This window comes from Neophocaena asiaeorientalis, unplaced genomic scaffold (assembly GCF_003031525.2).
Source record: "Neophocaena asiaeorientalis asiaeorientalis breed wild unplaced genomic scaffold, Neophocaena_asiaeorientalis_V1.1 scaffold89, whole genome shotgun sequence".
In the NCBI taxonomy this organism is placed as follows: domain Eukaryota; kingdom Metazoa; phylum Chordata; class Mammalia; order Artiodactyla; family Phocoenidae; genus Neophocaena; species Neophocaena asiaeorientalis.
The window spans coordinates 2,686,182-2,704,604 of NW_020172592.1; the positions used below are offsets into that span (position 1 = coordinate 2,686,182).

Consider the following 18,423-nt stretch of genomic DNA (forward strand, 5'->3'; position numbering starts at 1 on the left):
AAATCCCAGACTGGCATGTGCAAGTTCTGCTGGTAGAATAACCCAATGTATCTGGGTGACCTTTGGAGACAGCTGAGACAGAGCTACAACAGGGCAGTGGCTGACACCCAATTCATAGCCCATCTTCTCCAGCCATGTGGCTGCCAGGGTCTTGGGGCTCCGGCCGGCTGTAAGGCCTGAGCCTCTGAGATGGGAGAGCTGAATTCAGGACATTGGTCTACCAGAGACCTCCCAGCCCCACGAAATATCAATCGGCGAGAGCTCTCCCAGAGATCCCCATCTCAAAGTTAAAACCCAGCTCCACTCATGACAAGCAAGGTCCACTGCTGGACACCCCATGCCAAACAATTAGCAAGGCAGGAACACAAACCTACCCCTCAACAGAGAGGATGCCTAACATCATAACAAGTTCACACAAACCCCAAAACACACAACCAGACGCGGTCCTGCCAGAAAGACAAGATCCAGCCTCATCCACCAGAAAACAGGCGCTAGTCCCCTCCACCAGGAAGCCTACACAACCCACTGAACCAACCTTACCCACTGGGGGCAGACACCAAAAACAACAGAAACTAAGAACCTGTAGCCTGCGAAAAGGAGACCCAAAACACAGCAAGTTAAGCAAAATAAGAGAGAGAAACACACAGCACATGAAGGAGCAACGTAAAAACCCACCAGACCAAACAAATGAAGAGGAAATAGGCAGTCTACCTGAAAAAGAATTCAGAGTAATGATAGTAAAGATGATCCAAGATCTAGGAAATACAATGAAGAAAATACAAGAAATGTTTAACAAGGACCTAGAAGAACTAAAAAGCAAACAAACAAGGATGAACAACACAATAAATGAAATTAAAAATTCTCTAGAAGGAATCAATAGCAGAAAAACTGAGGCAGCAGAACAGATAAGTGACCTGGAAGATAAAATAGTGGAAATAACTACCACATAGCAGAGTAAAGAAAAAAGAATGAAAAGAATTCAGGACAGACTCAGAGACCTCTGGGACAAGATTAAATGCATCAACATTCAAATTATAGGGGCCCCATAAGAAGAAGAGAAAAAGAAAGGGAAGGAGAAAATATCTGAAGAAATTATAGTTGAAAACTTCCCTAATATGGGAAAGGGAACAGTCAGTCAAGCCCAGGAAGCACAGAGAGTCCCATACAGGATAAATCCAAGGAAAAACACGCCAAGACACACATTCTCCAGGATAGATCATATCTTGGCTCACAAATAAAGCCTTGGCAAATTTAAGAAATTTGAAATTCTATCAAGTATATTTTGAAACCACAATGCTATGAGACTAGACATAAAATAAAGGAAAAAGTCTGTAAAAAATACAAACACATGGAGGCTAAACAATACACTACTAAATAACCAAGAGATCACTGAAGAAATCAAAGAGGAAATCAAAAAATACCTAGAAACAAAGGACAATGAAAACACGATGACCCAAAACCTTTGGGATGCATCGCAAAATCAGTTCTAAGATGGAAGTTTATAGCAATACAATCCTACCTCAAGAAACAAGAAACATTTCAAATAGACAACTAACCTTACACCTAAAGCAATGAGAGAAAGAACAACAACAACAAAAAAAAAACCCCAAAGTAAGCAGAAGGAAAGAAATCATAAAGATCAGATCAGAAATAAATGAAGAAGACATGAAGGAAATGATAGCAAAGATCAATGGAAATGAAAGCTGGTTCTTTGAGAAGATAAAATTGATAAACCATTAGCCAGACTCATCAAGAAAAAAAAGGGAGAAGACTCAAATAAATAGAATTAGAAATGAAAAAGGAGACGTAACAACTGACACTGCAGAAATAAAAAAGATCATGAGAGATTACTACAAGCAACTCTATGCCAATAAAATGGACAACCTGGAAGAAATGGACAAATTCTTAGAAAAGCACAACCTTCTTAGACTGAACCAGGAAGAAATAGAAAATATAAACAGACCAATCACAGGCACTGAAATTGAAACTGTGATTAAAAGTCTTCCACAAACAAAAGCCCAGGACCAGATGTCTTCACAGGTGAATTGTATCAAACAATTAGAGAAGAGCTAACATCTATCCTTCTCAAACTTCCAAAATATAGCAGAGGGAGGAACACTCCCAAACTCATTCTACAAGGTCACCATCACCCTGATAACCAAACCAGATGAAGATGTCACAAAAAAAGAAAAGTAAAGGCGAATATCACTGATGAACATAGATGCAAAAATCCTCAACAAAGTATTAGCAAAGAGAATCCAACAGCACTTTAAAAGGATCATACACCCTGATCAAGTAGGGTTTTCCCAGGAATGCAAGGATTCTTCAATATGCAAATCAATCACTGTGATAAACCATATTAAGAAATTGAAGGAGAAAAACCATATGATCATCTCAATAGATGCAGAAAAATCTTTCTACAAAATTCAACACCGATTTATGATAAAAACCCTCCAGATAGTAGGCATAGAGGGAACTTACCTCAACATAATAAAGGCCATATACGACAAACCCGCAGCCAACATCGTTCTCAATGGTGAAAAACTGAAACCATTTCCTCTAAGATCAGGAAGAAGACAAGGTTGTCCACTCTCACCACTATTATTCAACACAGTTTTGGAAGTTTTAGCCACAACAAGCAGAGGAGAAAAAGAAATAAAAGGAATCCAAATTGGAAAAGAAGAAGTAAAACTGTTACTGTTTACAGATGACATGATACTATACATAGAGAATCCTAAAGATGCTACCAGAAAACCACTAGAGCTAAACAATGAATTTGGTAAAGTAGCAGGATACAAAATTAATGCACAGAAATCTCTTGCATTCTTATCCACTAATGATGGAACATCGAAAGAGAATTTAAGGAAATACTCCCATTTACCGTTGCAACAAAAAGATAAAATACTTAGGGTTAAACCTACCTAAGGAGACAAAAGACCTGTATGCAGAAAACTATAAGACACTGATGAAAGAAATTAAAGATGATACAAACAGATGGAGAGATATACCATGTTCTTGGATTCAAAGAATCAACATTGTGAAAATGACTATACTACCTAAAGCAATCTACAGATTCAATGCAATCCCTATCAAACTACCAATGGCATTTTTCACAGAACTAGAACAAAAATTTCACAATTTGTATGGAAACACAAAAGACCTTGAATAGCCGAATAGCCAAAGCAATCTTGAGAAAGAAAAACGGAGCTTGAGGAATCAGGCTCCCTTACTTCAGACACTACTACAAAGCTACAGGAATCAAGACAGTGTGGTACTGTCACAAAAAGAGAAATACAGATCAATGGAACAGGATAGAAAGCCCAGAAATAAACCCACGCACATATGGTCACCTTATCTTTGATAAAGGAGACAAGAATACATAGTGCAGAAAAGACAGCCTCTTCAATAAGTGGTGCTGGGAAAACTGGACAGCTACATGTAAAAGAATGAAATTAGAACACTCCCTAACACCATACACAAAAATAAACTCAAAATGGATTAAAGACCTAAATGTAAGGCCAGACACTATAAAACTCTTAGAGGAAAACATAGGCAGAACACTCTATGACATAAATCAGAGCAAGATCCTTTTTGACCCACCTCCTAGAGAAAAGGAAATAAAAACAAAAATAAACAAATGGGACCTAATGAAACTTAAAAGGTTTTGCATAGCAAAGGAAACCAGAAAGAAGACGAAAAGACAACCCTCAGAATGGGAGAAAATATTTGCAAACGAAGCAAATGACAAAGAATTAATCTCCAAAATATACAAGCAGCTCATGCAGCTCAATATCAAAAGAACAAAACAAGCCAATCCAAAAATGGGCCAAAAGCCTAAACAGACATTTCTCCAAAGAAGATATACAGATTGCCAACAAACACATGAAAGGATGCTCAACATTACTAATCATTAGAGGAATGCAAGTCAAAACTACAATGAGGTATCACCTCACACCGGTCAGAATGGCCATTATCAAAAAGTCTACAAACAATAAATGCTGGAAAGGGTGTGGAGAAAACAGAACCCTCTTGCACTGTTGGTGGGAATGTAAATTGATACAGTCACTATGGAGAACAGTATGGAGGTTCCTTAAAAAACTAAAAATAGAACTACCATACAACCCAGCAATCCCACTACTGTGCATATACCCTGAGAAAACCATAATTCAAAAAGAGTCATGTACCACAATGTTCATTGCAGCTCTATTTACAGTAGCCAGGACATGGAAGCAACCTAAGTGTCCATCAACGGATGAATGGATAAAGAAGATGTGGCACATATATACAATGGAATATTACTTTGCCATAAAAAGAAACGAAGTTTTGTTACTTGTAGTGAGGTGGATGGACCTAGAATGTGTCATACAGAGTGAAGTCAGTCAGAAAGAGAAAAACGAATACCGTATGCTAACACATATGTATGGAATCTAATTTTAAAAATGGTTCTGAAGAACCTAGGGGCAGGACAGGAATAAAGACACAGATGTGGAAACTGGACTTGAGGACACAGGGGGAGGGAGTGGTGGGCTGGGATGAGATGAGAAAGTGACATGGACGTTTATAGACTACCAAATGTTGAATGGATGGCTGGTGGGAAGCAGCTGCATAGCACAGGGAGATCAACTCGGTGCTTTGTGACCACCTAGAGGGGTGGGATAGGGAGGCTGGGAGGGAGATGCAAGAGGGAGAGGATATGGGGATATATGTATCCATATGGCTGGTTCACTTTGTTATACAGCAGAAGGTAACACACCATTGTAGAGCAATTATACTCCAAAAAAGATGTTGAAATTTTTTAAAAAGTAATGTATACTACACAGGGTCTTAAGTTAGCAGTTAAGCATAAATAAGTATAAATTCTATGTTTGTAACACCTAGAACCAAGTGTGGGCACTGATACTTGTTGTTGTACTGACTGTGACAATAATGGAGGAGACTTTTATCAGGTGAAAAGTAGTTCACACTCCAAGTATACCACTCATGTCCAGAGTTCTGCTTTTTCTAGCCCATGGGCATATCTTTATAATAGATGAGGTTGGGGAATAGCAGAATATTTTAAAATAGTACCAACGTACCTAGGTTTGGTCTAGGTCATCTAGTAAAGGAATAAGAGGAGCCATGGAAGTGGATAACCCAGTCAAAGCCTTGCTACATAAGAATAATGTTGATTTTGTCCAGTATCTTTTGGGCCAGGTGAGTCCTACAAGCCCAAAAGACGTTTGGCATCTATGTCACTCTGGCAGCACCCAATGGGATTCCCCTTGTCACCCCCAAACCTGTAACTTCTGATCCTGCTATAGCTTTCTTTTCACAGTCTTTGAGGTTCTTTTTTCCAGAAAACTCTTTTTTTCATTTCTACAATATTGTGATACCCTAATTTTCATTACACATATCTGTTCACTGGGTCTTCTTCATCTTCTTTGTTGTCTTTGCTTCTTCCTTCTACTCCTAATGTCCTTCATTTATTTTTTAATACTTCACAGAAACTACATTTTCTTTTGGCTTCAACAAATACTTGAACCCATTTTAACTTGCCACAAAGCTGGTGTTCCCTTCAACAATTTCCCTAATACCTGACTACCACATTTATCATGTGAAAGTGCTACTTAAATTATACCATTTCTTCTCTTAGAAATTTATAGTGAAAATATAAATCCCTGTTTTCCCAAACTTATATATCATGGAACCCCCTTTTTAAGCAAACAACCATTAATATCCACAGAAGTAGGGCTCTGACCCAAATTAAATGCCCAAATCACTTTATTAACAATAGTAACTGCTTCCACTTATTGAGCACTTACAATTGTCAGGCACTGAGTTTATTAACATTAACTCATTTAATACTCTTAAAACTCGTAACAATGAGGGCAATATTACTAGTATGCCCATTTTAAAGATGAAGGAAATGCATTTAGGGAAGTTATATACTTCCCCAAACTTTCCTAACAGCCCAAATCCTGTGTTCTTAACCCCTAAGCTTAAATTTCATGAATTTCAACTTACTGTGCAGCTCTTTATTGCTTTTACCTCCTTTTTCTCTGCTATTACTTCTTGATGGTGATATTAGCTCTAGCAGTTTCTCCCTACTCCTTTAAGAAAATTTCCACTGACTGTTAAACCATAAAACCAGGTTTATTATTAATTGAATTGTGTGCAAAGTAAGAGTCAGCAGGTTCTAAAAGCTTGACAGGCTATGCTAAGAGTCCTGTGTATGCCGTTTCAGTCACCTAATTTGGCTGCTCAGAGATATTTTTATTAATTATCTTTGTTTGGATTGTAATAGCCTCCTAACTCATCTCCCAAATCTATCTTCCACTCGGCTGCAGGATGAGCTATTTGAATCACAGGTGTGAGCACAGTACTCCCCAGAGTAAAATGTTCCAGTGGTTCCCTCTGATCTAGAGGATCAAGTCTTTAATATTGTCTGCGTTAAACTTGTCCCTCCAGTCGTGCTTCTAATCCTCCTGCGTACACACTCACCAGGCTCTTTCTTTCCTTTGTGACTTTGTTCTTGCTACCTATCTCCCATGCCTGGAAGCCCTTCTCCATCATTACTTGACTCTTACTCATCCTTTAAGACACAGCTCATGAATCACCTCCTCCAGGAAACAGTCCCTGACAACTTTCCCCAGCTCTCAAATGCTTACTCAGTATCCCTCTCATTAGGGTCTGTACATATGTCTATTGCTTCAGGTGTACGTTGTTTTTTGAAACTGTCATTTATATTCCTGTGAGATCCTTAAGGATGGAAACTATGTGGCGTAGCAATTTAGCATTCCCAAAGTGGTATATGGCGGTTAGTTAATCAAGGGTGTATAAATGAATTTTTAAAGTATTTAACTGATACATTTTCCCTATTACCTGAGATACCAAATTGTTAGTAACCAAGTAGTAGCTGGCATACAGCAGGAACCTAATGATACTTGTGAATGGTAAAATGAGTATATAAATGTATTTCAAGACTTTTCATAATCTGATTCCATATAAATATGCACCATTCACTCTAGTCAGACTAGTTTCTTCTCTATTCTTACTTCAGCTACAACTTGGGTAAACCTTTAAGCCTTTGCTAATTCTCATTTCTCACTAGGAATACCTAGAGCTGATTCCATAATTATTATGTACCATCCATCAAGAACACCTGCTCCATGCAGCTTCCATTTGTGACTCTGATTTTTTTCTCCTGTCTGGGCAAATATGTCCTAAAGACCATTCCATGGAAAAGTAGTTCTGCAAAATAGTTGTATATGTTACATGAGAAAAGAGTTTTGTAATTAAGTAAATGTTAGGGAATGCTGCATTTAATAATGCTAAATTATTTCTGAATTGCAGTGGTGTACATTTTGAGTCTCTATATGGAATAAACCATATGCAGAATTTATCAAACTTATTTGCCCTCAGAACCCTTTTCATTTTAAAATCTCTTGGGACCATGTTCTATGGGAGATAGTTTGGGAAATACCGGTCTGTGCTTTGAGTTTTAGGTCAGCATGTAACTTGTGAACGCACACACACTCATGCACATACAAATACATACTATTTCAGGAACATATGTTTTGGCTGCTCTGCTTAGTTGCTTATATTTTTCTTGTGTCTCATATTTTTTGATTCATGTAATGACTCACCTTCCACTGATAACTACAGATATTTAAATATTTGATGGCTAAACCATTGTATACTATTGTCATTAAGTGCAGGTTATTGGTATGTTTTCTAGGATCTTCTACCCCTCTTGCCTGGCACCATTGCTGGTGAAATAGAATCAAAGGCTGCAAACCTCAATAATCTGGTTGTAGAAGCCTATAAGGTATGTATATACTGTACACATTTTTTCAAATAAACTTTTAACCCCAATTTCCATGGCAAGGTACAAACTAATGCCCTATCATCTTGAGAGGAGTGGTGGAAAAAACAGATTAGGAATTAGGAAACTGAGCTTAGCCCTGGCTCTACCACTAACTAGTTATAGAACCTTGGGAAAGTCATTTCAGCTTTCTGTGCTTCACTGTGTCTCAATGACACAGTTTACTAAACTCAGGTTGAGCTACAGACTATCTAAATTTCCTTCCTCATCAAATGTTCAGTGAGTCACCAAATCACAGCTATAGAATATACTTTATTACCAAGAAATTTCACAATTTCCAGTGCCATAAAGATAAAGTAATCAATCCACAGTGTTATTTAAACAGCAACTTTCCAGGGAAAATGAACTATATGAGATAGAGAGATTACTAAGAGAACTTCGTTGGGGTCTCCTAGATCAATCACTTGGTTGTTCGTTTACTTTAGCAGTTTTACTAAACTAGTTTGATTAAAAGAATCACCCTAAGAGATACACTACTTTATTGAGATGACAGTTGTATGCTGTCCCCAGTTCGTGTAGAGTGGGTACCAAATGCAAAGATTTAAGAAACATCTGCTCTCTCAATCTAAGTCATTTCTGGATAGAATAATCTCCTTTAAGAAGTTGTAATAATAGTAGCTGTCATTTTAATACCACTAAGAACCAATTATTTCCCATACATGACCTCATTTAATCCACACAACCGACCTATAAGGCAAGTATTAGTACTCCCACTGTGTATTTGTAGAACTTCAAAGAAGCTAAGCAAATCAATCAAAGGCCAAACAGCTAACAAGCAGAAGCAGCAGCACCAGAACCTAGGTCTTCCTTAATTCCAGCTTCCAGGTGCTTCCTCCTGTGTTACACAATCTGTTTTTCTGTTGTTGTTTTTTTCTTTTTTACATAGTGTCTAAAGATATGCTTTATTCTACCCTGAATTTATGCACCATTGATAAACTCTCACTTCCCAAAATTCTCTTTTTCCCTTCCTGACACAGTAGCGTTGAACATTGTTAAAGTAGCCCAAGCACTGTGAGAAATCGCAGGCTTCTCTTCTCATTTTCTTCATGGAACATCTGCCTTCGACTCAATTACAAAAGAGAAAGGCAGGAAGTAGACACGGGGTAGAAAATGAAGGACTTGTTTAAACTTTCTTTTTTTAAAAGGAAAATAAACCTTGCGAGATTTTTTTGTTTTTGTGTTTTTTGCCAAGGAATTTTTCTATATCTGAAGACTATGTTGGATGAAATAAGAAAAGCATCTTTAATTATATTTCTTCTTCACTGTTACGAAACAAAAACAAAAAACATTAGGACTGGTGGAGCTTCTTATCAAGGAAAACCAAACCTGTGTACAATTCGTTCCCATCCGAAGTTTGTTCCCAAGTATAATCAAAATAAGAAAGGAGCTTACAGTGTTAGAAGTCACCCTAGTTTTCATAGTATGAACCCATTTATTACCCCAAAGAAAAAATATAAGTCGACAAACTTTCCTGTATCTCAAACTGCACCCATGGAAAGGGAAACAGCAGGTTTTTTTTTCATGTTCTTTATTTGCTAGGATAGGTATGTGATGCATTATCTAATTGCAGTTCTGATTAACCTTAAACAATCTGAATAACAATTTTAATAAAACCAACAAAAACTCTGGCGAAACAATCTCCTTAAGTTGGGGTTCTGTTATTACTTTATATATGTCTATACTTTCAAAATTCTTCTGAAATTTAATTTTGTCTTCACAGCTCAACAGAAACTGTTCACAGTTCATTGAAGAAAAAATAATAAAAATATTTTATTCTAACTTTTAATACTTTGCATTTCCTTTTTAAGACTTTTATAAAATTATATACAAATTTAGTACAGGTGAATGTGATTGCATTTTGTTTTTTATCCTTTACATCTGCATTGCCATTAGAATTAAAACTATATAAAAATCATGACTATAATAACTTAATAGTAATTTAGCTGAAATTAAGACAAAAAAATTATGTTGAATAAAAAATAATTATACATTAGAAAAAATAAATTCTGCCTCTGTTCCTGTTAGATATTAAAAGACAAGCTTAAGACGGTGTCTGAAACTTAATTTCTTTTTTTTGCGGTACGCGGGCCTCTCACTGTTGTGGCCTCTCCCATTGCGGAGCACAGGCTCCGGACGCGCAGGCTCAGCGGCCATGGCTCACGGGCCCAGCCGCTCCGCGGCATGTGGGATCTTCCCAGACCAGGGCACTAACCCGTGTCCCCTGCATCGGCAGACGGACTCTCAACCACTGCGCCACCAGAGAAGCCCTGAAACTTAATTTCTTAATCTCAAAACTGCGCAAAATTTTAGCTATTTGTTTTCATACCCTGTTTGAAAAACATTGGTTAAACTAGATTAAGGTTTTAAGGGAAGCAGAATTTCAAAAGGGCAAAAAGAACAGTCATGGTATTAGGAACTTCCTTCTGATTTGTCAAACCAACCATATCAATACCATTTGTATACCATTAGAAGTTTCTATTTTTTACTGAAATTGTTTAATTAAGTGATTACAATGTATGAATTCTCTAGTAGATAAAAAATGTGACTAATATAGTCTTACCTTTATTCAAATAAAATTTGAGGAAGTATCTTACTCTAAAGATTTACTACCATAATTCCATGATCAATTATTAATCAGTAAGCACACATCTCTTTATTGATTATACAGTTGAAGAAGAAAAATTACTCAAGTAAAGAATTAGAAACCATGGGGATTTCTTTTTCCTTCACACCCTGCTACTCACTCTTTCCTTAGGTACATACTTCATCTTTTCCCTTTCCTTTTGTTTACAAAAATAAGTTAAGGATTTTTGCATGTGATACACTCTTAGTTTTATGAGATGAAATTCACACAGATCTACAGAATATATTTAATGTAGCAAGAACTTTTGGAACCCAGAGATTGGATGAAATTAGGATGTGCTTGATACATAATAGGCAATACATACATGTTTTTTGAATGATTATATAAATTAGTGAATAAATGAGCAAATGATTTTCTGCCCAGTAAGGGGCCCTATTTCAGTATTAAGGATTGGAACAAATTTGATTGACATAAGCAAGCACCAGGGATTTGGCAAAAATTCTAGGCCATTCTTGGAGAATTTATACAGCCATAACTGGCAGGTATTTCTTATACCTACAGTATAGAAATGCCCTCCCAAAAATTTACCTTTCAATTCTGTATCAGTAAGGCAGTTTAGCTTTCATGATAGTCTAAAATGTTTGAAATGGAAATGCTTCTTTAACAGCTGTAAATGTCAGAAGCATGTTCCAGATTTTAAGCTGTCAAGATTTAGCCTCTGTGATGATATATGTATTCTCAATGCTTTATTTAAATTTTACCAAAAAATATAAATGTTATTGGATTAAAATGATTATTTTCCTAACAAGCTGAGTGAGAAATATCTCTGAAGTGATCAAAATGCAGTCATGGAAATATGTGAAAAAATAGAGCCATTTAAATGCAGATAATCCTTCAGTATTTTTTATGTATTTCAAATGTAATTGGGTCATTATGTGGAAACACTGTTTTTAATCGACCTTTTACAGAGACAAACTCTTTGATTTCGTTAAAAATTAAATCTAGAATGACATGATAAACTTGACTCTGTTTTGTTGCTTACATTAGAAACTGCTATAGTATACAACTAAAAAATGTCATCTCTGCAGAAACTCATTTCAGAAGTGAAAGTTCAGGTGGAAAACCAGATAAAAGGCATCTATTTTAACATTACTGCCATCTGTCCAGATGGGAGCAGAAAGCCAGGCACAGACGGATGCGGAAATGTGACAAGCAATGACGAAGTATGTGCGTGTGCGTTTTTCCCATTTAAAGTAAACTAAGTTGTTTGGCATGCTTTCTTACGGAAAAATCAAACCATTCAGAAAAACTTTTTTTACTACCGACCTCAAGAATCTCATTTACACTTCAAAGTAACTTTTATTATCTAATCCCTAAGTTCCTACTTGTTGTAACTCCATTGACTGTTTTCTCAAACTCTCTAGTTAAAATAAATAAATATATATCATATTAAATAATTATTTAATAATAATAACTTTAAACTTAGATGACACAGCCAGTGAATGTTAGGAAATCATATCTCCTCAAACAAGAAGTGCCTATACTTAGGATGATGATAATACCTTTTTGTTTCAAATCTGAAAATTCTCAGAGTAAATGTGAAAGTTGAAAGTAAAAACGACAGAGAAGAATGCTGTTGATAAAGATTAAGAATTACAAAATCTTTCACTTTGTGATTGTCCCAGTACACTTGTATTAGCTCAATACAATGACCTACGAGGTAGGGAAATTTGTTAAGAGCAACAACAACAACAAAAAAGTGTCATCATTTAACTAAAAAGGGATGAGATATGGAAAAGAGAGATCCGGATTATAGCAGCATCAGGAAATAGGACTGGGGAAGATACGGATTCTCCCAGGATTGGCACAATAGAAAGTAAATATACAGAAATGCTTTTAAAAGAAATTCTTGTAGAATGAAGTGATTTTCAGTGAGTCATTTACCTCTTGAGGCATCAGTTGCCTCATTTTTAAATAAACAGCTAGAACTAGAAGATTTCCAATCCTACCTCCATCCATCTCCAAGGTTCTATGATGTTATTATTTTAATATCATGCTATAGACAAAAAGAAAAAGTTATTGAAAGAGATTAAAAATCCTAGTATTCTAAGGTTGAATAAAGGAGAATCTTCCTTCTCTTTAGTTAGAATGTAATTTTCTCTCTTGAGAAGTTTAGAATCTGCAGGTAGTATAGTTGTTCCAACAAGCTGTATATTTGAAATTAAGTATTTCAAATTCAAATTCTGTAGGCTCCTCCATAATCACTCCTTGAATTTTGTTCAAAAGATATTTTATGCCAGTTTACAAAATACATATTTAATTTCCACTGAATATAGAGACACTTTGTGCTAGCAAAAGATAGTGCTAAGTTAGTTTCTGAGAAAAGGTTACCTTTTTAGAAGTAGCTCTTTCTTTCAAAACCGATTTGGGCAGAATGGTTTTCCTTACTCCTTACATTTTTTTTTCTTTTTCTTTGTCTACATCCCTTTTTTCCCTCACTTTCAACCAAGTAGTATTAACAGTTTGACTAAGGAAGAGTCATTTGACCACTTAATTATATAAACCCCAAGTTTTGCTCTATTAATATTGGCAGTTGACCACATTATCCTACAGTCTGTTAATCCTTATATTTTTAAAGAGAAAAAACATTTCAAGTCTGACACCAACTGTATTGATTTTAATATTATGAGACTAATTCTAATTCCGAATGGATATATATATATAACGTATAAACCTAAATTTAGACCTTTCATATCAGTGTGTATATTTGTGCTAGGCTTTTTGGTTGGGATGGATATCTATCTATCTATATCTATATACACATACATATATATATATATATATATAGAGAGAGAGAGAGAGAGAGAGCATGAATCTCTATATATTCATATATATATCCATCTATATATATTCATCCATATCTATTTTCATCTATCTATCTATCTAATCTAACTCCATCCCAACCAAAAAGCCTAGCACAAAGTATTTTTAAATTGTAACTTATCTCAGTCTAATATGGAAAAAAAACATGTAACCTTCTTATTTGCCAAAGTACCTGAAGATCATAAGGTGAGTTAACAAATATAAATAGACACACTAAGCCAATCGTGTTGTACAGGAAGGCAAAATAGAGAAAAAGGAAAAATTTGGCAGGAGAAAGACATTCTGTAGTTTGCATGGGGGAAACCAATTCCTGCCAGGCCAGATCCTTAGTTGTGGACTAACATCTTCCAGTGAGACAAATGTATGACCTTTTATTGAGATCTTAAGATCTAAAAGTGAGAATCCTAAATCTTTTTCCCTTGAGTAACATCAGGGAAAGCCCCATGTTTTCTTCATAACACCATGTATAAACTAAAATTTAACTCTAAAACTTACTTGGGCCCCTGGAAAACAGAAACAAAATAGAAATTGTTCATTTGAACAATTGTTCATCTCAGGGTTTTAAACCAGTAGAGCAGAAGCTCTTGACTTGACTTTATTTGATCTATCTTTAGTGCCAAATATATTCAGTAACTCCACATGTTAAGGACTGAATCCAGAAAATGGTCTATTCTCTCTCAAGTTTACTAAGGAGTCAGCTGAGGATATAAATTAATGATCGGAAGTAGAGTACACATTTCAAATAGGCTTGAACCCATGTCCATTTAATGCTGTAATACAGGCAAGTCTCAGTCATTGCATCCTTTAACTCTCCAGTTCATTAACTAGGAAATAAATGAAATTAAAAAGGAATGTTATGTCTACATATGAGAGTGCATGTGTAATTTATAAATATTAATTTCTATAAGATGGTATATTATTGACTTAAATATTAACAGATATAATATTGGTAATAAAAATTATCAAGACATATAAATATATTTTCTTCCTCCCCACCCAAATATTTAGGTTCTTTTCAATGTAACAGTTACAATGGAAAAATGTGATGTCATGGAAGGAAAGAGCTATGCAATAATCAAACCTATTGGTTTCAATGAAACCACTAAAATTCATATACATAGAAACTGCAGCTGTCGGTGTGATGACAGCAGAGGACCTAAAAGAAAGTGTGTAGAAGAAACTTTTCTAGATGCCAAGTGCTTCCAGTGTGATGAGAATAAATGTCATTTTGATGAAGATCAATTTCCTTCTGAAAGTTGCAAGTCACACAAGGATCAACCTGCTTGCAGCGGTAGAGGAGTTTGTATTTGTGGGAAATGTTTATGTCACAAAATTAAGCTTGGAAAAGTGTATGGAAAATACTGTGAAAAAGATGACTTTTCTTGTCCATATCACCATGGAAATCTGTGTGCTGGTGAGTATAAGTATGTACATGCAGTTATTTATATAGTTATATATTAAACTAGCATATATGTTAAAGTATCTTTAAATCACATCTTTATAATTACCAACTTTGAATATGAATTTAATATTCAAACTTACAAAGTCTGTGAAATTAGGACATAGCTACAGATTTATAGTACATGATTCTGATATTTATAGTTTAAATTATTTTATACAGGAAATATTTAAAAATTAAAACCAAAAGTTAATTGTTATTTTCAACGGATTGATCTTGTAAAGACATATACCAGAAAAGGAAATTACTGATAATGTCTGACAGATTTTCTATAATCTGGGTATTCTTCTAGAAGGATCTGATTCATTCTCATAAGTGGTTACTCCCTCAGTCTTGCTCAGAGGATAGTTAGCTATAAAAATATACTTTTCATTCATTGTAAAATTCTTAATGCATTATCATAGATGGCATTGTAAATCTGTAGTAATTTAAATTTCTCTAGTTTATTTTTGGAACAACTCCAGCAACAAAACTGTCAAAGGACAGAATTCTTCAAGAAAATGCTGGTTTCATAAGAAATCTAGAGTAGGCCCAGAGGCCACAGAAAGACCGGATTTAAAAATGAGACAATTTAAAATGAAAATATCAAAAGTACTTTTTGGCTAATTCAGTTTACTGCCACCTAGAGGTTAGATTCTAGAAAATATATGCAACATTTGAAAATTAATACAAAATATTATTTTTAAATGAATTAATTTTTCTGTGACAGTGTGCTAAATCCACTTATTGTTAAAGCACCTTTTTAAAGTTTGCATTTTGGTAAGCAAATATTAATTAAACTATTGATGAAATGAAATATTTCATTGTAATAAGCATATGGAAAGTAACAAACCTATACAAAATAAATTTTTATTCTTGTGTAAATTAAAAATGTACCCTATATCACATAAATATGTGATGGCAAATTTCCTTTATATTCTATCTTATACACATAATATTTTATATTCTAAACATTTATTCAGCTGTACCTGGTATCTAGGTAGAGTGGATTATAGATGACTTTAGAACAAACTGCAACTGTCATCTAATATTTTAGTGTTAATCCTGTTTGGGACAGGGCAGAAAAAGAATTCTGATTTCATCATTTCCCACAGCTGTCAAGCTCTCAATGAACTTTGAAATACACTGAGAATCCCAGTCTCTGTTAATAGTAGAATATTAAAAATCAATGTACTGGTCCTTCTATATGACTATGATACTACTGACCTACAGGCAGTTGAGAATCTGCTTTGAATTATTTGTATATAAGTTATAAATGCAAACTGTAGGCTGACAAGCATTTTCTTCACTAGCGTCCTTTGAGAGTAAGAACACATGATCACAGATCTGCTGGCTAGGATTAGGCATGCAGCCCATATACAGGGAACCGGGTCTGGCAGGCATTTGTTTGGCCTGGATATCATTAGTTTTACATTTAACAAATTGAGCTGATCCAACAGTAGATGCTATGGAACAGTTACCCTGTGAGGTGCTCCACAATAAAAGGAAGGAGGGTGGAAGCCAGGAATTGAGGGAAGGAAGGAAAGGAGGAAGAGAAGGAGGGAGGGAGGAAAAGAGAGAGGGAAAGAGGAGAAAGGAAGGAAAGAAGGAAGGAAGGGAAAGTCTTTGGCCAGATAAACTTGAAAAACAGTTTACAGCCCTGAAAATTTACCCTCTCTTTAAGATTTCTAGTTCACATTAGCATATTAAATCTTGGATACTTCCTGCAGGCTAAAATCCACTTAACTGAGTATAATCAGTGTTCTTCCTCAACTACAACATGCACACACATACCACCTTGCTTTCTTTCTTGCCTTCTCTCATTTAACACCTAATAACACCTCACAGCATACTTTAAGACATGTCCCACAAACCTGCTAAATAATGTGCTGAAGATGTGAAAGGATTACTTCAACTTCCCCAGAGATCTTATCTTTAAACAAGGCACTAGCAGAACTGAAGCACTTAAAAGGGTTTGCCAAATAGACCTTCAAAGTTATCCCAGGCCCTGAGCAATAATGAGTGACTAAGAGAAAAATTATGGAAGCTATTCATAAAATACCCGTTTTTCAAATTTCAAATCAGACAACATTACGTCAGCCTCTGTAGCTTCTTTATATTTGTCTTTTTAATTTAAAACTGAATGTACAGCGACCTTCAAGTAGTTGGGCAGCCACTGCGGCAGGGCAGAATTCACAATTGTCAGCACAATAGATTACCATGGGGAGATTATCTACAACAGAACAGCTTTGAAAATAGACACTCCTAAGTCCTGGCATTGTTTATGTCAGACAAATAGAAAGTGATGCTGTTTCTATTCACTTGACTGTCAGTGTGTTTCCATGGAAATGGAAGGGGAATTCATGTTTGGAAATGCTTCACAAAGTCAGTGACCTCAATAACTTAGGTCTTGGAGTGTCTTTGTTGCAGGGCATGGAGAGTGTGAGGCAGGCAAATGCCAGTGCTTCAGGGGCTGGGAAGGGGATCGGTGCCAGTGCCCATCAGCATCTGCCCAGCACTGTGTCAGTCCAAAAGGCCAAGTGTGTAGTGGAAGAGGCACATGTATATGTGGCAGGTGTGAGTGCACCGATCCCAGGAGCATCGGCCGCTTCTGTGAACATTGTCCCACATGTCACACAGCCTGCAATGAAAACTGGTATGTGTTTCCTGATTCCAAACATACATAAAGCAGTCCTTCATTATATTCATGTTCGACCTTTTCTATTTTGCCTACCTTAACCTAAAAGCCGGATCTTCTCCAGATAAATTGTTATCATCACGCTAAAAAAGAACTGAATGAAGAATTTAGGAATTAGAAGACTTAGATTCCAATCTTTGGCCATGCATGAAAATTTATCTAGGTATTCACTGCCTTTTTTGAAATAGGTGGTTTTTTTAAAGAATAATATTCAGTGTTCATAAAGCTTCATTGGTTTTTTTTTTCCCCAGCTTTTTTGAGATATAATTGACATATAACCTCGTGTAAGTTTAAGATGTACGATGTGATGATTTAGGGGCTGCCTGCTTCCCGACTTACTATTAATTAGCTGTTTAATCTAGGGCAAGATTTTTTAAATTCTTTGTGCCTCAGTTTCGTGATATTAAAAGTGAGGATAATAATAATACTGTGGTATAATTCTGTGAAATAATTAAATTAGATGTTCATGCAAAAAATACCTAAACCTTTGTACTTGGTGCATAGTAATCATAGAATAAATGTTAGCTGTTATTATTGTTTTATTTTTATTCTTTTAAAAAGTGGTGGCTACGAAGCACTCTAGAAAGAAGTGATGGATAAGGGAAAGGTGATGTTAAATAATGGTGGCATTGTTGTTTTGTGCCAATAATTAATTTTCCAATAACAATTTGAGTCCTGCTCAAAGACCACTACTCAGAATATCACTGTGCCTTACAATTTGTTTTATTCAATTTTTAAAAAGACATTCTCAAGTAAAATTTTTTAAATTATGCATTGTAGGTTATGTAACACACTAGGAAGATAACGATGGAGTGGTAGAGGTATTTCTAATGAACCCAAGCAAAATTTGAACTGTATGTTCATTGCTAAATTTTTCTAGTAGTATCATAATATTCATCTTCTAAAACATCTGTGCTAGCTGGTTTTGTTTTTGATTTTGCAGTGAGAGTATCTTA

General features: G+C 35.5%; 1 protein-coding gene across 3 annotated transcripts in view; it reads left to right on the top strand.

Moving 5' to 3' along the window:
- ITGB8 (integrin subunit beta 8) overlaps nt 1-18,423 on the top strand; it is a 94,190-nt gene that overhangs the window by 66,606 nt on the left and 9,161 nt on the right. For 2 of the 3 annotated variants that reach the window (XM_024738452.1, XM_024738451.1), the window contains exons 8-10: nt 7,718-7,807; nt 11,537-11,671; nt 14,340-14,745. In XM_024738452.1, coding sequence (XP_024594220.1) covers nt 7,718-7,807; nt 11,537-11,671; nt 14,340-14,745 — 631 coding nt within the window. Of the gene's footprint in view, nt 1-7,717; nt 7,808-11,536; nt 11,672-14,339; nt 14,746-17,199; nt 17,426-18,423 lie in introns of all 3 variants that reach the window. The other variant, XM_024738450.1, reaches the window with a different exon arrangement.